The sequence below is a fragment of the Chroicocephalus ridibundus genome, chromosome 14, assembly GCF_963924245.1.
Source record: "Chroicocephalus ridibundus chromosome 14, bChrRid1.1, whole genome shotgun sequence".
NCBI lineage: Eukaryota > Metazoa > Chordata > Aves > Charadriiformes > Laridae > Chroicocephalus > Chroicocephalus ridibundus.
The window spans coordinates 15,115,752-15,141,819 of NC_086297.1; the positions used below are offsets into that span (position 1 = coordinate 15,115,752).

Sequence of the window (26,068 nt, forward strand, 5' to 3'; positions counted from 1 at the left end):
TAATTAATTTGCTACAATTATTAGACTCAAGCTGTTAGTATTCATGCCAGGCAACCTTGGACACTGTACAATGATGTACTTCCTCACAGCTAAGTAACGCACACACAGACCCATAACTCCCCAGTAGAAGCAACTATATTTTTCCTTTATTTTTAAGGGTGGATTCAGTTAATCTTTATCAAAAAGGTATTTGTGCTAATGCAGATGAGGAATAGCATACTATGGCATGACAGGGTAGTCATAATAAAAATTGCTGTTGCCACCAGACTGATCATAAAGCAAGCCTCTGATGGGACAAATTTAATCCTCTTGAAGACAATATTGTCATGAAATAACATTTTGCTCATCAGAGTTCTCTACAGGTGTAGCCCAAATAAACTGCAGCCATGTCTTCGGACACTGAGATGGCCGTCTTTGGGGAGGCAGCTGTATATCTCCGAAAGCCAGAAAAGGAGAGAATTGAGGCCCAGAACAAGCCTTTTGATGCCAAGACATCCGTCTTTGTGGTGCATCCTAAGGAATCCTTTGTGAAAGGGACAATCCAGAGCAGAGAAACAGGGAAGGTCACCGTCAAGACTGAAGGTGGAGAGGTGAGGAAAATGCAAGATTTACAAACAATGTTTAATACCCATTCTGGGCTCTTAGTTGACATGCATGGATCTCTCCTTCCTCTGACAGACCCTGACCGTGAAGGATGATCAAATCTTCTCCATGAACCCTCCTAAGTATGATAAAATCGAGGACATGGCCATGATGACCCACCTCCACGAGCCCGCTGTGCTGTACAACCTCAAAGAGCGTTACGCAGCCTGGATGATCTACGTAAGTACCAGCAGCACTCTGCCTTTGGGTAGCTAGGAGGAACCGCTCTGCCAGGCTAAGTGGAAGCCAACGTGCCGTCTCCCTTCCTCGCAGACCTACTCGGGTCTCTTCTGCGTCACTGTCAACCCCTACAAGTGGCTGCCGGTGTACAACCCGGAGGTGGTGTTGGCCTACCGAGGCAAGAAGCGCCAGGAGGCCCCTCCACACATCTTCTCCATCTCTGACAAAGCCTATCAGTCCATGCTGACTGGTGAGTGGGTGTAACTCCCTTAAGTTAATTCTACTGTGAATACCTTTCAAGGGCGTAACAAGTTGTGTCTAAACGCTCAGTTTGAATTGTTTCTTTCCAGGGTGATTTCCCAGATCACCTATATTTTGTTACTCCAAAGATTCCACGAGCCCCTTTAAACCAAACCTGATTTAGCTCTAAGGACTGTTACAAGAAGTAACATAGACTGAATTACTCCCGCTCTTTTTCCGTTCTCTTGTTTAAGTAAGTCCCTCAGTGCTAAACCCCCTCACAGCAGGTTTAGCAACTTAACATACCATTTCAGGATTTCAGCAGTGCAAATCTAAATCTGAGCAAATATTGCAAAAGCATTATTTCAGTGGGCAACAAAGCCATTTCCTCCTTTTGGGGGGGCACAGTATAAAAAGATATTAATTCTTAAAGAACTATAAGAAAATAATTAGAATGTTCCAAGACAAAAAAGTGTCCTCCTCTTGTAGCAGTTGTGCTGTAGCTACCCTGGTCTACCAAACATTTAGGGAGTTCCTTAGTGTAGAAGTCTCTGTGGCTGCCTGTGGGACATTGTGGGGTGGATTGCATGAGCACAGCTCTGAGCGGTTCCACTTGAAAGAATGAAAACTAAAAATGATGAAAGTTTTGACTTGCATATATCTGCCTGGTCATGTGGTAAAATTGGAGCACACAAGGCTGTGCGATGCGCATAATATACTGGAAAAAAGAAGTTGGGCATGTGTAAGGAATAGTGATTTCGACTTGAGGAAATAAAGAATTAAGATCAGGTGTAGCAACCTGGTATAGGTGTTAAGTGTTGAGTCAGGGATTATTCCAAATGCTAGTCAATTGCAAGCAGACAACAGAGTATTCTAGAGGGAAGAGGCCATGAATCATATGGATTTGTGTCTCTCTTTTATCACGTAACCTAACATTGACCTGCAATTTTAATTTCATTGGAATTTTTTTCTCTTTTATTTTACTGTTTTCACTCTAACTTTTAAAGTATACTCAATTCTGAAGATCTGCAAGAAACTTAGCAAAAAATAAAAAGAGAAAATTAAGATTGTGAAAAAACGTACATTAGAAAACATTCACTCTTCTGTATTAGTGATGAATGATGAATGAACAAAGGAAAGAAAAAGAAAGGGAGGAAAAAAGCTTTACGGAAAGGTTTCATTTTCAATAGAATCCAAAATCTTTCCTAAGGTAGTGTATTACTGAGGGGAGTTACTTGAGTGCCAAACAAATGTTTTTGTCACACAACTATCATGGTATCTTATTTTTAGACCACTTTTAGTGTTTTTTCTGTTGTTCATTGGCATTAAAGTTTCTTTGTTTCTGCCTCTTTTCACAGATCGCGAGAACCAGTCGATCCTGATCACGTATGTACATCCCTGCTCGGGTCCCTGCGGGGCTGCCCGGTGCCAGGGGACCTCCTGCCTGACCACAGGCTCTCTGCTTCTCTCTTTGGTTTGACAGCGGAGAATCCGGTGCAGGGAAGACTGTGAACACAAAGCGTGTCATCCAGTACTTTGCAACAATTGCAGCGAGTGGGGAGAAGAAGAAGGACGAGAAGCAGCCAACAGGCAAAATACGTGTGAGCTACCAGTTACTAACATTTTGTCTAGTTCTGCAGTTGTTATGTGGATTGAACTATGTGGTTTAACAGTAATAATCCTGTAGGGAACACTTGAAGATCAAATCATCAGCGCCAACCCACTGCTGGAGGCCTTTGGAAATGCCAAGACCGTGAGGAACGACAACTCCTCACGCTTTGTGAGTCAAAACCAGCTTCATTTTACAAGTAGGAAGAAGTGTATTGATATTGGTTGCTTCCTGAAGTTCAACATAAGAAATTTGTATTTGTGTTTCCTCAAATATTTCCTCATTTTATAGCTATGTATTGAAACAGAAGATAGCATACACATATAAAAGACAGAAATAAAACTAAGTTTACACTCAATACAAACATATCCTGAAACAGTAAACTGATAGAGTGATATATATATATTTTTTACACTGTCTAAAATGTTTATTCTCTAATTCAGCCCTCAGCAAGACTTACTTAAAATCTAGATCAGATTGTTCAAGACCTGATCCAGTCAAGTTTTAAAAATCTCCAAGACTAGAGATTCCACAGCCTCTGGCTACCTTTCCTAAAACCACAATGCACTCACAGTAAAAATGCTGGTCTTCATGTCTAGTCAGAATTTATCTTGCTGCAATGTGTGATGTTGCCATTTGTGCCTTCATAGTAAACCTCTGAAATCTATAACATCTTTTAGGAAGTAGAGTTTTCCTCCTGTTCTCCAAAATCAGTCATCCAGAGGGACCTGGACAAGCTAGAGAGGTGGGCCCGAGCAAACCTCATGAAGTACAACAAGGCCAAGTGCAAGGTCCTACACTTGGGTCGGGACAATCCTCATTATCAATGCAGGCTGGGGGATGATGTAATAGAGCAGCCCTGTGGAAAAGGACTTGGGGGTACTGGTGGATGAAAAGCTGGACACGAGCCAACAATGTGCACTCGCAGCCCAGAAGGCCAATCCTGGGCTGCATCAAAAGAAGTGTGGCCAGCAGATCCAGAGAGGGGATTCTCCCCCTCTGCTCTCGTGAGACCTCACCTGGAGTACTGCGTGCAGCTCTGGAGCCCTCAGCACAAGAAGGACATAGACCTGTTGGAGCAGGGCCAGAGGAGGCCACGAAGATGATCAAAGGGCTGGAGCCCCTCTGCTGTGAGGACAGGCTGCGAGAGTTGGGGTTGTTGAGCCTGGAGAAGAGAGGGCTCCAGGGAGACCTTAGAGCCCCTTCCAGTCCCTGAAGGGGGCCTACAGGAAAGCTGGGGAGGGGCTGTTTGCGAGGGCATGTAGCGACAGGACAAGGGGCAATGGTTTAAACTAGAGCAGGGCAGGTTTAGATGAGGCATTAGGAAGAAGTTCTTTCCACTGAGGGTGGTGAGACACTGGCCCAGGTTGCCCAGAGAAGTGGTGGAGGCCCCATCCCTGGAGACATTCAAGGCCCGGCTGGATGAGGCTCTGAGCAACCTGATCCAGTTGAAGATGTCCCTGCTGACTGCAGGGGGGGTTGGACTAGATGGCCTTTAAAGTTCCCTTCCAACCCAACACATTCTGTGATTCTATGACTCTATGATTCTGTCATTCTACTCATCCTCTCTTTGTAAGTGTCATCTCTTTTTTTGTTCTCCCTTATCTTAAGGGCAAATTCATTCGAATCCACTTTGGAGCTACAGGCAAACTGGCCTCTGCTGACATTGAAACATGTAAGAGACCTCCTCACCTGATCACATTCCTTCCTCCCTTTCCACCTCAATGTACTTTCTCAGGCCTAACTCTGTCCTGCCGTCTTTGCCAGATCTGCTGGAGAAGTCCAGAGTCACTTTCCAGCTGAAGGCAGAAAGAAGCTACCACATATTCTATCAGATCATGTCCAACAAGAAGCCAGAGCTGATTGGTAGGAAGTATTATAATTTGTTTGATGGAATCTGAATGTGTTTGACGTTTATCTTCATTCCTACAGCCAGATATGTCCTATTCGTCTTTACAGACATGCTCCTCATTACCACCAACCCCTATGACTACCAATTTGTGAGTCAAGGTGAGATCACTGTTGCCAGCATTAATGACCAGGAGGAGCTGATGGCTACAGATGTAAGTGACACAGAGCACACTGGTATGGTGAAGGTTCCACTTAATGGCCCAGAGGTTTATTTGACTGATTCTGTTGCCAGAGTGCCATTGACATCCTGGGCTTCACTCCTGATGAGAAAACAGCCATCTACAAGCTGACAGGGGCTGTCATGCACTACGGGAACTTGAAGTTCAAGCAGAAGCAGCGTGAGGAGCAGGCAGAGCCGGATGGCACAGAAGGTATTAGGATAATTTGCTACTGATCTCTCTGTACTACCAGCAAAATTTTCTATTGTAATACTAACGGTCTGTAGAAAAGGTGTTTTTTGAAAATGACAAGCTTTTTTCTTCTAAGAAAAGACTTTTTTTTGTTTTTTAAGAAGCTGAGTTCAGCATTCCAAGGACAAAAACATTGCTTAGATATCTTCTCATCGTCTTTAAGACTGAATTCTAAATTTTTAGCTTTCTTGGCTCTGAAATCTCCTCCATTGTCTCACATCACATTCTCTGTCTTCTGTCCTCCCAGTTCTAGGGAACAACCTTGGAAGAAACAGGCAGACACAGTTTATCAATATCTGACTCTGAAGCTGGTGTCACCAGCAGAATTTTGGGTTTTTTAGTCATGGAATAATCTAGGTGACACCAGGCCTGCTGGGGCCTGATGGGATTCACCTTTCTCAGTGGGGAAAAACATATTTTTGTTCATGAATTAGTGGGACTGATTGAAAGAGTTTTAAACTAGATTCAAAGGGGAAATGGAATAAAATGGGGCTTACTAGACATAAGTTATGTAGCAGCATGACAATATCTGAGGGATGGCGTGCTAGTGAGTGTTACGCTCTTCTCCACAATGTACTGAGTGCTCTGGAACACACTTGAAAAGTGCGTACAATAATGCATGCAGTATGAGGAATAAACAAGGGGAACCAGAATCTTTGGCTCAGTCCCAGAGCTACAACATCACTGGCATAAGTGAGACTTGGTAGGAAGAGTCCTGTGACTGGCGTGCTGTGATGGATTGTTACAGGCTCTTCAGGAGTGAGATGCAGGACAGACAAGGTGAAGGGATAGCACTGTATGTAAAAGAGGAGTTGGACTGTACAGACATGGTTGAAAGCCTCTGTGTAAGGATTAGGGGAAAAGCTAATAAAGCAGATGTTCTTGTGGGAGTCTACTACAGATCGCTTGGCCAGGATGGCGACACCGATGTACTATTCTATATGGAATTAAGGGAAATCTCTAGATCAGTTGCCCTTGTCCTTATGGCTTACCTCAACTTCCCAGATGTTAACTGGGACTATCATACAGTAGACATAACCAGGTCCTGGAAATTCCTGAAATATGTTGAAGATAACTTCTTGATACAGGTACTAAGGGAGACAAGTAGGAAAGGTACCCTCCTAGATCTGTTGTTTGTAGAGATCTTCTTGTAGGTAATGTAAAGGTTCGTGGCTGTCTTGGCCACAGTGATGATGAAATGGGTGCATTTAAAATCTTCGGTGATATGAGAAAAACTGTCAGCAGAGCTACTACCCTGGATTTTGGGAGAGCGGACTTCAGGATGCTCAAGGAACTAGTTAGTAAAGTCCCCGGGAATCTACTTTCAAGGGTACTGAGGTCCATAAATACTGATCACTTTTTGAGAGACATCTTTTAAGAGCACAGGAGTGGGCAATTCCTATGTGTTGGAAGTCAAGCAAGCAGGGCAGAAGGTGGCTTGACTGAACAGGGATCTTCTTCTGCAACTTAGGAGGAAAAAGATAGTATATGGACTTTGGAAACAAGGTCAGGCTATATAAGAGGACTGCAGAGATGCTGTTTGCTGCTGTAGGGAGAAAATTCATACAGCAAAAGTTCAGTTAGAGTTGAAACTGGCCGGTACTGTGCTGGATAACAGAAAACACTTTTTAAAGTATGTTAACAGCAAAAGGAGGACTAAAGAAAACAGTGGTCTGTTACTTAATGAGGCTGGTCAGGTCACAAACAGGGATAAAGCGGAGACGTTTAATGCCTTCTTTGGCTCTGTCTTTGACACCAGTGATGGGCCCTGGGACCTCTGGAACCCAAGGTTGGAGGCTGATATCCTCAGGTTTGTTTAGTTTAGAGAAGAGGAGACTGAGGGGTGACCTCATTGATGAGGGGGCGTGGAGAGTGAGGTGCTGATCTCTTCTCTCTGTTGTATGGTGATAGAATGCAAGGGAATGGCATCAAGTTGTGTCGGGGGAAGTTCAGATTGGATATTAAGAAAAAGTTCTTCACTGAGAGAACGGCCAAGCATCAAAACAAGCTCCCCAGGAAAGTGATCACGGCCCCAAACCTGTCGGTGTTCAAGAAGCATTTGAACAATGCTCTTAGGTATATGGTTTAACTTCGAGGTTGCCTTGTATGGAGACAGGAGTTGGACGCGATGGTCCTTGTGGGTGCATTTCAAATCAGGATATTCCATGACTTTTATAACCTAGCCTTCAGAGAATATTTGTTTTTAAATAATTTTATCAAAACCTGTGCATCATCCAATAATTGATTACTCTCTCTGTTATCAGTTGCTGACAAGGCTGCCTACCTGATGGGTCTGAACTCAGCAGACCTGCTCAAGGCGCTGTGCTACCCTCGAGTCAAGGTCGGGAATGAATATGTGACCAAGGGTCAAACTGTGCAGCAGGTAACAACCAGTTCATGTTTGGGAACCTCTGGATTGAATTAACATCATGAGCATTCTTTTCCGATCCACGTGGTAACTTTCTTTCTTTCCTCCTGGTATAGGTGCACAATTCAGTGGGTGCTTTAGCAAAGGCTGTCTATGAGAGGATGTTCTTGTGGATGGTTGTTCTTATCAATCAACAGCTGGATACCAAGCAGCCCAGACAGTACTTCATTGGTGTCCTGGACATTGCTGGCTTCGAGATCTTTGATGTAAGGAAAAGAGTTTGTTAAATGCTTCTTAGAAGAGACATCCAACTATTAAGGAAATTCAGATAAATATGTTGTTTTATTTTACCTGATAGTGGAAAAATGATTATGCACTTGTAGGAGCTCAGAAGCACCTGGCCATACAAAGGTCATGGATTTACATGAAGAACAACTCAGTAATAACACTCTCCAGAAGTATAAAAATTCTTATAAGGCACAGAAAGCGGGTAGTGTCGCAGAAAGTGTCAGATAGGCCATTATAGGCTGAAAACGGTGGCAAAGGAACACAGGCTTTTTGCAGCATCAATTTTGATGTACTGTGGCACCAAAAATTATGTGTTTCAGTATGCAGTGAAAAGCAAGGATTTGATCTCAAAGAAGAGAAAATCTTCAATGGAATAATTGAAAGATGAAAAATTGAATCAGAAAAAGAGCGTTATAACATGCCTAGGGACTTAGTCTAATGTTTTTCCCTGAGTATGCTATACAGCTGTGTACAAATTAGGAATATTTATTGTGAAGAATACCAAAAATACTTTGAGAGCACTGAATTTGAAGTCTGACTTTCTTCAATAAGAAGGGAAAGGTGATATTGAAAATGCTGCACATAACACTTAGTGTAGTGTAATTTTCACTGTGGAAGTCTATTAATTTAAATTTCTCAAGTTTCTCCTCTTTCAACATATGATACCATTGTTGCATGACAAGAGCAGAGTGCAGACATGAGAGAATGGAGCTGCAGTGCTAGTGTTCAGATGCATGACATGCAATTACATAGAGTTCCTCTGACCACAGGCACTTAGTATGTCAAATAACCCTAGTCAGTGTTAGGAAGAAGGCACTTGCCCTGCCATTGGCTCTTTCTGATAGATATAGCTGTTAAGTAAATCACAGATCAGGCTCCTCATCTCTGTCTGGCACATGCTTGTTACAGGAAAGTTACTATAGAAGCGTGCTACACATGAATTATAATCTGATCTAAGTATGGATCTAGTCTGAGCTGGAAAGCAATGGAGTAAACCTCCTGTTTTATAGGAGTAGGAGCATGGTTCAAAATAGCTGCATGTCTGTGTTTTGCAGTTCAACAGCTTTGAGCAGCTGTGCATCAACTTCACTAATGAGAAACTGCAACAGTTCTTCAACCACCACATGTTCGTGCTGGAGCAGGAGGAGTACAAGAAGGAAGGGATTGAATGGACGTTCATTGACTTTGGGATGGACCTGGCTGCCTGCATTGAGCTCATTGAGAAGGTATCCTTCCTGTTCAGGTGCATTATGCATCTGGGAATTCTATAGTTGGCATCAGTTTTCAGAGGACTCTCCCACATTCACATCCAAACATTCAGTTTTAGTTATTCGAAATACCTGAATACATAGCTTATTTCATCTGTGAGGTTTCAACACCTTCATGGCAGCAGCTCTGTACAGAACTCTTTTCAAGTGCCAAAACACTGCAAAGCTCCCAATAAGAGTATTCTTTCATAACAGCTAGAGTTCGCTTCCACTATAAAGCCTGCACATTTCCCTTAAGCTCTGATAGATTCATTTCTGCCTAGCAGTACAACTACAACAGGAATTTTTTAAAAAAAATATTTGCAATATGAAAAATGGAACCTTCATGCACATCAATCGGAGTACTAAGAGAGCAGTCAAGTTCATTTTGGGACATGGCATTCAGTGACTAGAAGGATCTTGAGCAAAGAGAACTTTTGTTAAGACATATACATACAGTGAGCTGTTTAGACCAAGAGTTTTTGGGAATATGACATTTATAACTTTATTTTTCAAATTTTCTGGCACAAATACAATGTAAATTTTCATCAGTCACTGAGCCTCTGAATGTAAACCAGGTAAGTATCCACATTTAACCCTGCTATTTGGATTTGAAAAGAATTAGAAGTATTGCCTTACTGACACTACAGTTTTTATTTGATTTCATACTCTATTGAGATAAGACCAGACACCTTTGTGTATAAAGGCCAATTTGACGTCAGTGTTTCTTTTGCCTTCTCCCAGCCCATGGGCATCTTCTCCATCCTGGAAGAGGAGTGCATGTTCCCCAAGGCAACTGACACCTCTTTCAAGAACAAGCTCTACGACCAGCATCTGGGCAAGTCCAGCAACTTCCAGAAGTCCAAGCCTACCAAAGGGAAGGTTGAGGCCCACTTCTCCCTGGTGCACTACGCTGGTACAGTAGACTACAACATCACTGGCTGGCTTGAGAAGAACAAGGATCCCCTGAATGAAACTGTCATTGGGTTGTATCAGAAATCATCAGTGAAGACACTGGCTTTACTCTTTGCCAGCTATGGCGGGGAAGCAGGTCAGTTCTATAAAATCTTTAGATTCATCCATGCACAATGTACAGGGAAAATTACAAATTAAAAATTTTAAAATACTTTTTTTTTTTTTTTTTTAATTGTGTAGAAGGCGGTGGCAGCAAGAAGGGTGGGAAGAAGAAGGGTTCTTCGTTCCAGACTGTCTCAGCACTTTTCCGGGTAAGTACATAATTTGTTATCTCTGCTGATCTGGACATAGAAAATAAACTCCCTTGAAATCTGAATGGTTCTTGGTTCTAGTTTGGTAAGCTGTAGTCACAGTTTTTTAGAGTTCTTGACCCACGTTCTTATAGCAAGGAAATCCATTATGTCACTTAACCTCTGTTGCAGTGGATACAGAACTTATACTTTTATTCCCCAATTTACAATGGTGTTATCAGCTATCATAATAAAATTGTCTTATATAGCCTGGAAGCCTTCTTTCCCTCTCCTCCAGATTTCATGGTGAAATATAGTGTTGTAATGAAATTGTTTGGGCTTTCTGGTTAAATGACTTCTTTGCCCTTACCATGTCAGCTGCATGCTCCAGGAGTTATTCTGGTATGTGTGAAATATCCTCGTATCTTGAGCACTAGACTGCTAACAAGTCAGAGGCTTAACAGTTCTTTCTCAAGCCTGGGCCTTCCTGCCTGGCTTTTTCACATGCTTCTGCCAGGTGAAGTTGCTGTTCAACACAGTCTGTGGTCCTGAATACCTGGAGGGAAGAACAGCAGCTTCACCTGGCAGAAGCAAACTGAGTTGACCTCTCATGGGTGAAGAACATTTGTAAATGTCTCCTTAGTTGTCCTTCTGTTCTTATTTCTCCTCCTGTGCTTCCCGAAAAATGATGTTTTATGTCACATACTTGAAAAACTATTTTTCCAAGATAAACTTGGAAGCCTCTGCCACACTCATTTTTATTCCCTTTTGGTGTCCACCATAATTGCAAAAACTGGCTTTTCAAAAAACATGACTTATATATCAAAAATACCATTTTTATACAGGTTAAAAAAAATGGGAATCTGCCCCCTCAGATGTGATTTGAGGCAGGGGGAATGCTGATAGCTGTTCAGTTTATAAGGCTTTGGACCACAGCTGGAATTTGATGCCTCATTCTCCTCTACTGTCATCTTTGTGCCTACCTCTGAATCACACGTAGAAAAAGCATCTTTCCTTCTTGGCTCCACATGGAACACAGGCAATAGGCTTTTTGAATAAAGACCAATATTCACTCAAATTAACTCATTTTTTGGAATAGAATTTGTGAAAGATATCAAATATAGTGATATTTCAGATAAAATTATGTCATTAGCACTGTATGAGCTTTCCAGAGCAAAATGGCAAATTGTTTTATATTTCATCATAGTATTCATAAAATGGACAATTCGTACTGTTCCAGCAAATTTGATGTTACTGTTAGTAGTTTTAGTAGTAGTTTTACTGTAAAGGTGAATGCACAGAATAAACATTTACTAATATAAAGTTTTGTTCATAATTTTTCAGGAGAACTTAAACAAGCTGATGACCAATCTGCGCAGCACTCACCCACATTTTGTGAGATGCATCATCCCCAATGAAACAAAAACACCTGGTAAAAACCTCAAGTATATAGAGGTTTTCCTGTGATACTGAAGATCTCTATGTTGCGATACACAATCTTCACTTGTGCTCTGAATTGTTAGGTGTCATGGAACATGAACTGGTGCTACACCAGCTTCGGTGCAACGGCGTGTTGGAAGGGATCAGAATTTGCAGAAAAGGATTCCCCAGCAGAGTTGTCTATGCTGACTTTAAACAGAGGTCAGGTTTCTACAGCATACTGTCTTATTATAGCTAAGTCCATGCTGGGGGACTATTAACCCAGTCTATTAACCTGGTGGGACGATTTAGGGCCATGTTATGACATTGGTGTATCTTTTGTAGAGATGGGATAAATAATCTTTATTATCTTTACTCAGCACCTTATGTCTCATCTGTTCTTTTGATAGCATTACATGACTCGTTGAAAGCAAACAGAACGTACTAGTATCCTCCCTAGAAAGCTCCTGACATAGTCTGTTGCAAGAACAGTTGGAATTTGTATAAGCAATTATCAGGGAGCACCAATGGCCAAACTGCTCCCTAAGAGAAGGAGAACTGGGAACTGAAAGTGACCTCAGGGCATGCCCTCACCAACAGCACCCAACAGCATGCAATCCAAGAGGGTCTGAACACAGTGGCCAAAGCTGGGAGCTGGCAAGGGGTACACTGGCATTCCTAGCCAAGGCAAGCATTGAATCACATCCAGGGTCCACGTGGGTAGCCCTGTCAGGAGCAGCAGGAGATGGGGCCAGAGACAGCACTGGAAACAAAGCTACAATATCCATAGAAGAGCTCCATGGAAGACACAACCATGTACAGTACGGGTCCAAGGTCCAATGAGAAAGCAAGGCCAGAGGCTGAGCTGGAGAACAGCTGTGATGTAACTCAGGCAAGAAGTGAGATCCCAGGCCGAGGCTGAAATGGAGCCTGTGGGCCCACAGTGGAGGTCCTAGGTGAGGCTAGTCATGGCCATTAAGTGCTTTCAGGACCCTGAGAGCTATATGATTACTTAGACACAGATTATTTGGTGTGCCAGGTTTCCTTCCAGTCCCAGCTAGCTCAAATTCCTAACTAATGCGCTGTTTTTAAACTCTGTATTTTAGTTATTTAAATAATGCATTCATTATAATATGTTCCCATTTTTTTAACAATTATTTTACTGCCAATGATACTGTAGTATCATCTGCTCCATGAAGAATTATAATGGGTAAGTTTCTCACATTGCTCAGAAAATGTATCCCTATCTAACAAAGGAATGTCTCAAACAACCAGTCAACGTTCAGCCAAGACATTGCCATATTGGGAAGCCAGCAAGCTTCTCTTAAAAAGAATGTTGGCTTGGGTAATAAGAATATTCTTACATTCTGTGTTTTTTTCCTACAGATACAGAGTATTGAATGCACGTGCTGTCCCAGAGGGACAGTTCATGGATAGCAAGAAAGCTTCTGAGAAGCTCCTTGGATCCATTGCCATTGATCACACCCAATATAAATTTGGTCACACCAAGGTACAAGTACAACTTGGTTAAAATATAGAGATTTTTTACAGAAATATTAAGATAGGTATGAATGAAATATAAATAGAGATGTACATACATAAAAGCACTAGAAACAAAATCAGTGCAAGGACTAAAGCAACAGCATCGTACATAGATAGCCAAGGATATGTTTGCCATCAGTAAAACTGGTAGCATTTGTAACTGGTAGCAGGAAGATGTAGTTTGTACCAAGACCACAGGGTAGTCCCATCAGTAGACAGTTTGTGCTCTGTTAACTCAGACAATGACAACAGAATGACTGCATCCAAAAGATACAGAAAATGAGGAAACAAAAGAAAATGGACAGCAGCCCTCACCAAGTTTTGTGAAGTATGAAGCAATATTCTGAAGTGAAAGAACATTCTGCAAAGTCATTGATTCCTAAAAGGGATTAAAAAGCCTGTCCAGTTACCAGTTTCTGACTGCCAATCAAGATAAACCTAGAGGGTGTAGTGAGGATTTGGTAGCTAAAATTCCTTGTCTTCTGTGTGTCAGGTAATTCATATCAATCAGACTGCCTGGACGCATAAACACTGATGTCTGTGAGTATATCGGTGTGACAGTGTGAGTGGTTACAGTCAGTTCTGAGAACTAACTAAAATAAAAATACCACCTTCCCATTTTATAAAGTAGCCGTGACTTTGGTAACAGTAATCCCTATGGAAATGGAATCTCGTGTTGGTGGAAAACAGAATGTTGGTGTTTTGATGACCTAAGAGTGATGCCTTATGTCACCTTCTTTCTCAAGGTGTTCTTCAAAGCTGGGCTGCTGGGACTCCTGGAGGAGATGAGGGATGAGAAACTGGCACAGCTCATGACTCGCACGCAAGCCAGGTGCAGGGGCTTCCTGATGAGAGTGGAGTACCAGAGAATGGTGGAGAGAAGGTAGACATTCTTCTTAAAGTTCATCTCACTGTCCGTTGTTTCTGCAGGCATGACACTGACAATTCTTCCTATGTGTCTTGAGCAACTTGGTCTAGGTGACTGTGCTTGAGCAAGAGGGGTTGGACAAGATGTCCTACAGCGACTTCCTCCAGTCTCAACCACTTTGTGATTCTGTGATTTAGTCACTCTGATTTGCATTTCAGGGAGTCCATCTTCTGCATCCAGTACAACATTCGTGCATTCATGAATGTCAAGCACTGGCCCTGGATGAAGCTCTTCTTCAAGATCAAGCCCTTGCTGAAAAGCGCAGAATCTGAGAAGGAGATGGCCAACATGAAACAAGAGTTTGAGAAAGTCAAGGAAGAGCTTGCAAAGTCTGAAGCAAAGAGGAAGGAGCTGGAGGAGAAAATGGTGAAACTGGTGCAGGAGAAAAACGATCTGCAGCTCCAAGTGCAGGCTGTGAGTACCATCAGTGCACTTCATAATTCTTGGTTCATAGAAAATGAAGATCAAACATGCCTTCCAAAGAACAGAATCAAGTAGGACAGGTTAATCTGCACAGCAACCATGATGAACCTCAAATTTTTAAGTAAAAGGCATACATAAGACTGTCCTATATGTGGCCCAGGCAGGTGATTTGGATTGGAGAGACTTCAATCTTACATCCTCATAGGCTCAATGTATAGAATCATAGAATCTTCATGGTTGGAAAGGACCTTTGAGATCATCGAGTCCAACCATACACACACAAAAAACCAACCTACAATCTCTGCCACTAGAGCATGCCCTGAAAGGCCAAATCCAGATGTTTCTTAAATACCTCTAGGGATGGTGACTCAACCACCTCCCTGGGCAGGCTGCTCCAGGGCCTGCCTACTCTTTCAGTAAAGTAATTCTTCCTAATATCTAATCTAAACCTCCCCTGCCACAACTTCAGACCATTTCCTCTGGTCCTGTCATTATTCACCTGGCAGAAGAGGCCAACACCCACCTCTCTACACCCTCCTTTCAGGGAGTTGTAGAGGGCAACGAGGTCTCCCCTCAGCCTCCTCTTCTCCAAGTTAAACATGCCCAGCTCCCTCAGCCTCTCCTCAGATGCCCTGGTCTCCAGACCCCTCACCAGCCTGGTGGCTCTCTTCTGGACACGCTCCAGCACCTCAATGTCCCTCTTGTACAGAGGGGCCCAGAACTGAACACAGCACTCGAGGTGAGGCCTCACCAGGTCCAAGTACAGAGGCACGATCGCTTCCCTACTCCTGATAGCCACAGCATGTAAAGAAGAAATTATCTTCAATGCAAGTGTATGTGTGTATATAGAATATGTAAAAAATGGATTCATATGTATGACATGGATATATCTATGTATAAACACATATGTGTTAATATATATTTATATCATATATCTACACAGAAATTATATATTTATAAAATGCATACATATATAAAGTTTACAAAAAATATGTGTACATACATACACAGTGTAAAGTATATAAATATATATGAAGTACATGTGACCATATGGTCACACTATAAATAAAATGTTGTCTGAAGTATTCTAATAGGAACATGAGTAAACAAAGATGTGAAAGAATTCTCATGATTTCATAGGCTTCAATGTATGACAAAAAGCATGACAGACATCTTTATCCCAGGAATAAACTTGTATTTGAGTGGGTTCAATTTTTCTGAAAGGGCATTTCCTTCAGGAGTCAGGACGCTGGGTTCCAAATCCTCACCAGAATTATTATAGGCTTCTTAGCAATGAACACTGAGGCAAAAGTCAGAAGAAAAACCTACAGAATACATGTGAGTCTGTATAGAGCTGAAGCGTGATATATCACTTCAGTGAAAAATATGAAGCTGATTATATCATATGTAAAATTATAAGTAAAAAAATTGAAGGAGTGAAAAAAAATCACAAGATATAACAAGTAATAGGAAAAACTTCAAGAATTCTTTTGATTGTAGGAAGCAGACAGCTTGACTGATGCTGAGGAAAGGTGTGACCAGCTGATAAAAACCAAAATACAGCTGGAAGCCAAAGTAAAGGAGGTGACAGAAAGGGCTGAGGATGAAGAGGAGATGAATGCTGAGCTGACAGCCAAGAAAAGAAAACTAGAGGATGAATGCTCAGAGCTGAAGAAAGATATTGACGACCTTGAGTTAACACTGGCCAAGGTTGAGAAGGAAAAACATGCCACCGAAAACAAGGTATACAATAGGTTTTCTGACACTCGCTCAAGGAAAAGGGATCCATTTCTGATTCTTGTAACAACATTATTTTCTCCTTCAAGGTTAAAAACCTCACAGAGGAGATGGCAACCCTAGACGAGACCATTGTGAAGCTGACAAAAGAGAAGAAAGCCCTCCAAGAGGCCCATCAGCAGACACTGGATGACCTGCAGGCAGAAGAGGACAAAGTCAATACGCTGACCAAAGCCAAGACCAAGCTGGAGCAGCAAGTGGACGATGTAAGCACACAGGCAGACAGCAAGAACAGAACAGGTATGAAGTTAGACCTGGCTGGTGGAACACTGATGGTGGTGTTGTGTTTAGCTGGAAGGGTCCCTGGAGCAAGAGAAGAAACTGCGCATGGACCTTGAGAGAGCTAAGAGGAAACTCGAAGGAGACCTGAAGCTGGCCCATGACAGCATAATGGATTTGGAAAATGATAAGCAGCAGCTGGATGAGAAACTGAAGAAGTAAGTGTGGCTGTGGGGCACCTGAGTGCTGGGCTGGTGCACTTGTCTTCTTCCTTTGAGCTCTAACATGGTTTGCTTTGCCCAAAGGAAAGACTTTGAAATCAGCCAGATCCAGAGCAAAATCGAGGATGAGCAAGCCCTGGGCATGCAATTGCAGAAGAAGATCAAGGAGCTGCAGGCAAGTCTCTGTTCCTTCCCCTCTTTCACCACTGGGTCCCAGGTGAGGAAGGAGGAGGGCATGGGTGTGAAGCCTGCCCAATGTTCCCCAGGCGCGTATTGAGGAACTGGAGGAGGAAATTGAGGCAGAGCGAACCTCTCGGGCAAAAGCAGAGAAGCATCGGGCTGACCTCTCAAGGGAGCTCGAGGAGATCAGTGAGCGCCTGGAAGAAGCAGGAGGGGCTACCACAGCTCAGATTGAGATGAACAAGAAGCGTGAGGCAGAGTTTCAGAAGATGCGTCGTGACCTCGAAGAGGCCACGCTGCAGCACGAGGCCACGGCTGCCGCCCTGCGGAAGAAGCACGCGGACAGCACAGCTGAGCTTGGGGAGCAGATCGACAACCTGCAGCGAGTGAAGCAGAAGCTGGAGAAGGAGAAGAGTGAGCTGAAGATGGAGATTGATGACTTGGCCAGTAACATGGAGTCTGTCTCCAAAGCCAAGGTACTGAAAAATATACTGAAATCAACTTGAAAATAAATAGTGTTGCAGCATATCTTTTTAAAATATAGTCAGGTGCCAGTATAACTCTCTGCCTCTCTTTGGAACTGTGTTTCTAACCCTCTAACGCCAATGAGCTGAAGAGAGCGTGTATGTCTGTTCACACTATTCTGGTGAGATTTGTGCTGCTGGAGAGAAGGAGGAGTCCAGAAACTAATCTTCTTTTGTTCTCTGTGATCTCCGCAGGCAAATCTGGAGAAGATGTGTCGCACACTGGAAGACCAGCTAAGTGAGATTAAGACAAAAGAAGAAGAGCATCAGCGCATGATCAATGACCTCAGTGCTCAAAGAGCTCGTCTGCAGACAGAATCAGGTGCGAGAGCCTCCTTTGTGCTGAGGAATGGGAGAGCATCCTAAAAGAGTTGGTTTGGGTCAAGAATGACAATGAAAATACTTCCTTTCTGTGTGCTTTCCCAGGTGAATATTCGCGGCAGGTGGAGGAGAAAGATGCTCTGATTTCTCAGCTGTCAAGAGGCAAGCAGGCTTTCACCCAACAGATTGAGGAACTCAAAAGGCACTTAGAGGAAGAGATAAAGGTGATGACTTTTCCTACAGCTGGCCACTGAAAGCACTTTTAACTCCACACTGCCTACTGGGGACAGGGTCTGCTTAGCACAAGCCATACTGGGAGAAGATTTTAATTTCTCGGGGAGTGTTATTAGTGGATTGTTTCCTCCAGGCTTACCTCTCTCCTCCATTGCAAACACCTACACCCTCCCAGCAGCTCTGTGCTCTGTGTTAAATTAATTCATCGGAAGATATTTCCCAGGATCTTTACCATTCTTGCCCCAATCCTACTCTCTACCCAGGCCAAGAGTGCCCTGGCCCACGCCTTGCAGTCTGCTCGCCACGACTGTGACTTGCTGCGGGAACAATATGAGGAGGAGCAGGAGGCCAAGGGGGAGCTGCAGCGTGCCCTGTCCAAGGCCAACAGCGAAGTGGCCCAGTGGAGAACCAAATACGAGACGGACGCCATTCAGCGCACGGAGGAGCTGGAGGAGGCCAAGTACGTGGGGAAGGTGGGGAAGGCTTGCAGAGACTAATAATTGAACTTTGAAGAGACCATTGAGATTCTGAAATATAAAAGCATAGTAGTAGGTTGGAAAGGAGTTATATGAAATGGAAAAGCCCCAGAAGGCCATATGACAGGGAATGCAAGACAAAGGCTGTCATAGAATCATAGAATCATAGAATGGCTTAGATTGGAAGGGACCTTAAAGGTCATCTAGTTCCAATCACCCTGCCATGGGCAGGGTCACCTCCCGCTAGACCAGGTCACTCAAAGCCCCATCCAGCTTGGTTTTGAATACCTCCCAGGATGGGGCATACCCAGCTTTTCTGGACTCCCTGTTCCAGTGCCTCACCACACTCATAGTGAAAAATTTCTTCTTTATATCTCAGATAAATCTACCCTCTTCCAGTCTGAAGCTATTACCCCTCATCCTACCAGAACATTCCCTTGTAAAAAGTCCCTCTCCATCTTTCTCGTAGGCCCCCTTCAGATATTGGTAGGCTGGTGTAAGGTCTCCCCGGAGTCTTCTCTTCTCCAGGCTAAACAACCCCAATTCTCTCAGCCTGTCTTCAAATGAGAGGTGCTCCAGCCCTCTTATCATCTTCATGGCCTTCCTCTGAACCATCTCCAACAGGTCCATGTCCTTCTTATTCTGAGGACTCCAAAGTTGGATGCAGTATTCCACGTGCGGTCTCACAGGAGCAGAGTAGAGGGGCAGGAACACCACCCTTGCCTTGCTGGCCACACTTCTTTTTATGCAGACCAGGATTCAGTTGGTTTTCTGGGCTGCGAGCACACATTGCCAGCTCATATTGAGCTTCTCATACACCAACATTCCCAAGGCCTTCTCCTCAGGAATGCTCTCAATCCAATTTATAGTCCAGAGACCAATGGGAAATCTAGACCCTGGGGAAAGGAAAATTAATCAAACTGACTGTCCGGGACAGGATCTGACTCTGTGTGTGGGGAATAAATACTGCAAAGTGCCTCAGCACTACAGTGAAAGAAAAACACAGTCTCCATTTTGATACTCAGTTATGACCTGTGCTTATCTCCTCCCAGGAAGAAGCTGGCACAGCGCCTGCAGGATGCTGAGGAACACGTTGAAGCTGTCAATGCCAAATGTGCCTCCCTCGAAAGGACAAAGCAGAGGCTGCAGAATGAAATGGAGGACCTGATGATTGACGTGGAGCGATCGAATGCTGCCTGCGCAGCACTGGATAAGAAGCAGAAGAACTTTGACAAGGTGTTTTGGGCTCCAGGCCTGGGGCTCCTGGGCAGAGCGTCCCCTCCTGATTGCCACAGCCATACTCACGCCCCGTTTCTCTTCAGATCCTGGCAGAGTGGAAGCAGAAGTATGAGGAAACGCAGGCTGAGCTGGAAGCCTCCCAGAAGGAGTCTCGCTCTCTCAGCACAGAGCTGTTTAAGATGAAGAATGCCTATGAGGAGTCCTTGGACCACCTGGAAACGCTGAAGCGTGAGAACAAGAACTTGCAGCGTAAGTCCCCGTTCCTCGGCTCCTGGCAGAGCTCTTTCCCTAGCCACCGCTACTGCCATTCCGTATGGGTCTGTGCCTGCAGGTCGGCAAAGATGCCTGTCACCTTGGTGTGAAAGGGCCCTTCCCATTCTGCTCTGTGCCTGACCATGTCATTGGTCTTTGCTCCCACAGAGGAGATTTCCGACCTCACGGAGCAGATTGCCGAGGGCGGAAAGGCGATTCATGAGCTGGAGAAAGTCAAGAAGCAGATTGAGCAGGAGAAATCTGAAATCCAGGCTGCTCTGGAGGAAGCTGAGGTAAAGCCCATAATCATTGTTTTCCATAGAGGCTTAATGAGGAGAAGTGTGATAGATAAAATCTTGGGACAGTCAAGGAAATGTCATTGCTCTCTTCCTGTTCGGTGTGAAGGTCGTGCCTTAGTTTCCACATCACCCAGAGAAAAAGTACTCATTTTTCTCTGTAAGAGGGGGTTTGGTACAGAAGTGCTGTAGGTAAAATCCTTTTAGGGACACAATGTTTCTTTCATATTCAGGCGTCTCTAGAACACGAAGAGGGGAAGATCCTGCGCCTCCAGCTTGAGCTCAACCAGGTGAGGTCTGAGATTGACAGGAAGATAGCAGAGAAAGATGAGGAGATCGACCAGCTGAAGAGAAACCACCTCAGAATTGTGGAGTCCATGCAGAGCACCCTGGACGCTGAGATCAGGAGCAGGAATGAAGCCCTGCGGCTGAAGAAGAAGATGGAGGGAGACCTGAACGAAATGGAGATCCAGCTGAGCCACGCCAACCGTGTGGCTGCAGAGGCACAAAAGAACCTGAGAAACACACAGGGAGTGCTCAAGGTCTGTTCAGCAAAGCTACAGTAAGACAAATGACATCCCTGATGTTTTTGACACCCAAGCACACACTGACACCTTGCAATTTTTGTTACATCTTTTACAGAATACCCAGCTACACTTGGACGACGCTCTCAGGACACAGGAGGACCTGAAAGAGCAGGTGGCCATGGTGGAGCGCAGAGCAAACCTGCTGCAGGCTGAAATTGAGGAGCTACGGGCAGCCCTGGAGCAGACGGAGCGCTCCAGGAAAGTGGCTGAGCAGGAGCTTCTGGATGCCACTGAACGTGTGCAGCTCCTCCATACCCAGGTAAGGCCATTGTGTGGAAATCAGTCACGTAGATCCGGTGTGGAGGACTGGTATGTTTCAGTGATCAGGTTGTGAGAATGATCTGGAAGAGCTTCCCTACTCTTGTCTACAAGGGAAGGAATTTTCACAACCCATCACCTGATCCCACCACTGACATTTTGTAAACAACTTTTTTAAAAATAATTCCAGATTTTTAATTGCAATTTGAAGCATAAAGATTTGGCTCAGACTGTAGGTTTGGTATTGTAGGCTTTATAATAAAAGTCTTGTAATCTTTCTTTGCACAGAACACCAGCTTGATCAACACCAAGAAGAAGCTGGAAACAGACATCATGCAAATTCAGGGTGAAATGGAGGATATGATCCAGGAAGCCCGCAATGCTGAAGAGAAGGCCAAGAAGGCCATCACAGATGTGAGTCGGGAGATCCTTTCCCTGCTGCTGGTGGTGGATGTATTCTCCCCGAGAATGTCTCCAGCCCCAAAAACGGCTTTGCCTCTTTGCTCTCATCAGGCAGCCATGATGGCAGAAGAGCTGAAGAAGGAGCAGGACACCAGCGCTCACCTGGAGAGGATGAAGAAGAACCTGGACCAGACGGTGAAGGACCTGCAGCTTCGTCTGGATGAGGCCGAGCAGTTGGCACTGAAGGGAGGCAAGAAGCAAATCCAGAAGCTGGAGGCCAGAGTGCGTAGGGCTTTTATTTGTGCAGGAGTGAGCACGTGCCTTGGAGAGATACCAGGGAAGCTCCAAAGATGGGCTTCTCATTGCAGGTGCGGGAGCTGGAAGGGGAGGTTGATGCTGAGCAGAAGCGCAGCGCCGAAGCCGTGAAGGGGGTGCGCAAGTACGAGAGGAGGGTGAAGGAGCTGACCTACCAGGTACGGCAGGAGGCCTCCTTGGGCTGAAAGAGTTTTCTCACAGCACGTCAGATTTTGCGCACACCACTCCCAAGGGGAAGCGTAACCTCACATGGCGGGGAACCAATAATTCATTCCCTTTCCTGCTTACCAACCCCTCTAGTCTGAGGAAGACCGGAAGAATATTCTGAGGCTCCAGGATCTGGTGGACAAGCTGCAAACGAAGGTGAAATCCTACAAGAGACAAGCTGAGGAGGCTGTAAGTATCACTCTGAATGGCGGCAAAGTCAGTTTCAAAGAGGGAAACTTGGGTATTGAGGAAGTGATTTTGTGCATTTATATGTTGTTTTTTTCTTTTATCATGATATGTTTCAGGCTTGATAATGTATCCTTGGGACTGATTAGGAATTTCACAGAATAATAAGCAAATATTTGAAAATGTGAGGATTTTATTTTTATTGAATGTAAATAATCCTCAACTCTCCTTCACAAGAACACAGTAATTAAGTAATTTCTTATTAAGTCTCTGACTAATATAATATCTTTAAATTGTTTTTGTTCTTTTTTTTAATACCATCTTTTTATTTGATATTTCTGTCCCCTGATAATAAAAATGTGTTTTTGAGAAGTGTGCTAGACTTATGGAAGTTACACATAATATGGAAATGTATTTCTGAGAAAAGGTTGACTTAGAAGGCTACTGTGCTTCTATTTATTCCATTTCTAGGGAATATGAGTTACTAGGGTGTGCAAACAGTGATTTAGCATTTCATGCTGCATTAAATGCAGATGGGGGCCCCAGAATTGCTGCTCAGGATTGTTGGTGCCTCCTAGAAGTGCTCCAGAAATGGTGGTAACATGGTATAGATCAGTTTCCAGCACCACGTCGAGTGATCATCTCAGCTCTTCAGAGTTCTCAGTCAAAACAGAGCTTCTGGGAAAAAATGGATTTGTCTTACTGGAGTGCCTCAGGTTTTCTTCCTGAGGCTTGGGTGATTCATTCTGATTGGGTGATGAATTGCCAAGGGAAGTATCTTCAGGAGGAGGTGAGCAGGCTGTGTTGTTTCTGGAATGACAAACAGGCATGAATGATCAACAGGTCCTCAGAGAGACCCTGGAGGTGCAAGAGCTCAAATCCTGCATTACATGGAAGGACAAATTTCCTTAGGCTACGCTTGATGGACACTTACAAGAAACTGGAAGTTTTTGACATCTGTCATTAGGAGAAGGCACATTGACTACCCACAGATGTAGACTAATAGACTAGATACAGGGTCTGGTGACAAGTGAGATACACTTCCTCAGAGGAGACCTCTGGGCCAGGTGAGCCTGACCCGTGCTTCCATGAAGTTGTGGTGAAAGTTGTTGGAAGTTCCTTTCTAAATAGGTGGAAGAATCTGCTAACCAGATCTGCTTTCTCAGGAAGTTTGCTACTTGCCAAAGGCTCTAATTCAGAATGTTGTGGAGGGACTAACAAAGTTCGGCTAGCCATCAGATTATCAGACATTGTTTCTCCTAGGCAGGTAGGTCCTGCTTTGAGAAGGAAGCAGGACTAGGTAAGCTGCTGAGATCCCTTTCATCATGAGTTAATCACTGTTTCTGATACTTAGTGATACTGCCCAGAGATTACAGAGCTCTGGGGACTACAGTGAAGGGCATGGAAGCTCAAGTGTTGTCCTCCCTGATTCTGCTGGTCAAGAGGACTGCTCAGGTATGAAAAGATGCATTCTTCAGGTAAACAGCTGGTTATGTGGCTGGTGTCACTGGCAGGGCTTTGCCTTTTATGACTACATGGGGGTTTTTTGTGAGGAACAAGAACTTCTAGGGAGTGATGAACTTATTTGAACAAATAAGGTAAGAGCATATTTGCCAGCATGCTTGCTGATTCAGTGAGGAGGCCTTTAAACTAGGTTTATTGGGGGATGGTAATAAAATTCCCTAAAGTAAAAAAACAAATGGATGCAGGGAGGAAGTATCTACGGAACAGCATGTTGGGGAAAGTTCTCACACCTCCCCTGAGAAAGCAGCATGACAGGAAAACCATCTCGTTTGTCTGTAGGCAAACTCATACAGCATGGGGAACATTCAGGAGGAATTAGAAGTCTATACAGCCACTGCAGAGCTAAGACCTCCCTGAGATCATACATACAGTGTGCTAGCTCTTATGACTGATGAGCTGTGTTTTTAAGGACCACCTCTACAAAGCACAGGAATGTGGAAGAGGTCAAGCAGTTTTGGCATGAGGCTATATATTATGAATAGAGAATTCCTGACTAAGCTCAAATTCAGAAAGGAAGCATATGGAAAGTAGAAGCAGGGATGAGGACTATAAGGACATTGCCTGAACATACAAGGACGGAGCCAAGAAAGCCAACCTATAAAGGAAGACTGAGCTAGGAACCACCTAAGCAAACTGGACATACACAAGTCCGATAGACTAGACAGATGCATCTGACTGTGCTAGGGAAGCTGCCAATGCCATTGCAATTGCTTTATTCACTTTGAAGGTTATTGCAAGTGGTGAAATTCTCTGATGACCGGAAAAACACTTATCTTAAGGAAGGGCAAGAGGGAGGATTTAGGAAGCCACAGTAAGTCAGCCTTACTTCACACACCGGGAAGATCGTGTTCCAGATCCTCCTGGAAGTAATTTCAAGGCAAATGAAAGAGAAGAAGATGAATGGAAACTGCCAGAATGAATTTATCAAGAAGAATTCTTTGTGGTGTTTTCAATGGTCAAATGTGGTGGTGTTGAACAGGAGACAAGGTTGTCTCGAAGGTGCACATTGAAAGGATGAGTGCCCAAAGGGCACGAGTTGCTTCACCAAAATTCTGAATGACAGTAAGATAAATATTTTCACGATGAAAATGCTTAAGTGCTGAAACATGAGCCCAGAGAGGCTGTGGAATCTTCATTCTTGTGGATGCTCAAAACTCAACAAGTCCCTAAGCAACCAGATCTAACATTGGTCCTAGACCTGTGTGAGTGGGAGACTGAACTGAATGGTGGCCTAAGATTCCTGCCAACCTCGAAGTTCAAAGTTCCGGTTCTTGTATTTAATAAAAGTCGTTCATGGCTGTTTGAGTCTTTCGTTCTAGAAATACATGCCGATCAACAAGAGGTAGACAGATTGTCATTGAAGGCAGGAAGGTAGAAAGAGGGAAAAGGGGTTTAATAACTGTTTGGATTAGGGAGTGAAGGGTGTTTACTTTTGTGTCTTTTCTTTGACACAGACAATTTCTGTCTGTATACATTCACAGGTATTTTTTTTCTGTGAACGTCTTGCCAGAATTCAACTGGCCTAGAGCATGAAACAGAACGTTGCTTCTACTGGTCTTCAAGTCTGGGTGTAAAAAGCAGGATTCCAAATTCAACACAGTCATATTCAAAGATATGTAGGTGACGAGCAATGGTTTCTTTTTAGTTCGGCTCTGAAACCCAGATGTACATGGATGAAGTGAACTCCTGATCTGTCAAGTTGTTCTAAGATACAACATAGCATGTTGTCAGTCTCCCTACTGCTATAAGCATTTGGTTATAAAATACAATTTTAGTATTATTCTGTAGATAAAAAGGAGTTCCATCAAACTTTTAGTGAATTTTCTAGATAACAAACCAGAAAGTTGGAGAAGATCTGTATCAAGAGCCTAGATAAAGGCTGGAAAATGGGAACAAAGGCTATGGACCTTTCCCTTCCTTCAGGAATTCCAAGGCTACAGGTAGAGGAAAATGGAGATGTCAGCCTTTACGTTTTCACAGCCCCCTCTCCCCTCACAGGAGGAGCTCTCCAATGTCAATCTCATCAAGTTCCGCAAGATACATCATGACCTGGAGGAAGCTGAGGAGCGGGCTGGTATTGCAGAGTCGCAGGTTGACAAGCTCCGAATGAAGAGTCGTGAAATTTATAGGAAAAATAAAGGAGAAGAATGAGGATCTAAAAAGTTGTAAAGTGACTAGGGAGTGCACAGAATGTGAAGCTCCCTCACTTTTCTCTGAAATTGTAGTTTGTTCCTTTAGACATTTGTAGAAAAGAAAGAATGTAGAGATCTTGGCATATTAAGTGCTTCAGACAACTTATCTTTTTTCTTTTGCAATCTCATTAATCTTTGCTGAATCCTCAGCTTTCTCTGTTGTCTATTGTATACCTGCATTATGATGTATCCTTATATATAATAATGAAAAATTATTAAATATATA

General features: G+C 43.7%; 1 protein-coding gene across 4 annotated transcripts; it reads left to right on the forward strand.

Moving 5' to 3' along the window:
• The first annotated feature begins 386 nt into the window (after window positions 1–386).
• LOC134523339 (myosin heavy chain, skeletal muscle, adult-like) lies at window positions 387–25,801 on the forward strand. Of its 4 annotated transcripts, none has more exons than XM_063352182.1 (38): window positions 387–590; window positions 679–822; window positions 916–1,072; window positions 2,421–2,448; window positions 2,546–2,663; window positions 2,750–2,842; window positions 4,283–4,346; window positions 4,439–4,537; window positions 4,631–4,734; window positions 4,815–4,953; window positions 7,257–7,375; window positions 7,477–7,626; window positions 8,704–8,874; window positions 9,640–9,950; window positions 10,064–10,121; window positions 11,445–11,532; window positions 11,624–11,741; window positions 12,906–13,029; window positions 13,808–13,944; window positions 14,148–14,403; window positions 15,913–16,155; window positions 16,239–16,415; window positions 16,501–16,646; window positions 16,734–16,824; window positions 16,916–17,305; window positions 17,549–17,675; window positions 17,780–17,898; window positions 18,172–18,368; window positions 19,437–19,620; window positions 19,707–19,872; window positions 20,044–20,168; window positions 20,405–20,713; window positions 20,814–21,017; window positions 21,305–21,430; window positions 21,530–21,700; window positions 21,787–21,891; window positions 22,034–22,129; window positions 25,649–25,801. In XM_063352182.1, exons 1-38 carry the CDS (start codon window positions 387–389, stop codon window positions 25,799–25,801), a joined length of 5,811 nt encoding a protein of 1,936 aa, XP_063208252.1. The 4 variants fall into 4 exon arrangements, with proteins under 4 accessions (XP_063208252.1, XP_063208249.1, XP_063208250.1 ...); XM_063352179.1 differs by having other exon boundaries at window positions 9,640–9,946; window positions 10,051–10,121; XM_063352180.1 differs by having other exon boundaries at window positions 9,640–9,946; window positions 10,054–10,121.
• Window positions 25,802–26,068: the final 267 nt, after the last annotated feature.

Coding starts and splice junctions, on each gene's coding strand:
- LOC134523339 (XM_063352179.1), top strand. CDS start 387: ATGTCTTCGGACACTGAGATGGCCGTCTTTGGGGAGGCAGCTGTATAT. Junction 823..915: donor ACGCAGCCTGGATGATCTAC/GTAAGTACCAGC, acceptor CCTTCCTCGCAG/ACCTACTCGGGTCTCTTCTG. Junction 20,169..20,404: donor CTGCTCTGGAGGAAGCTGAG/GTAAAGCCCATA, acceptor TTTCATATTCAG/GCGTCTCTAGAACACGAAGA.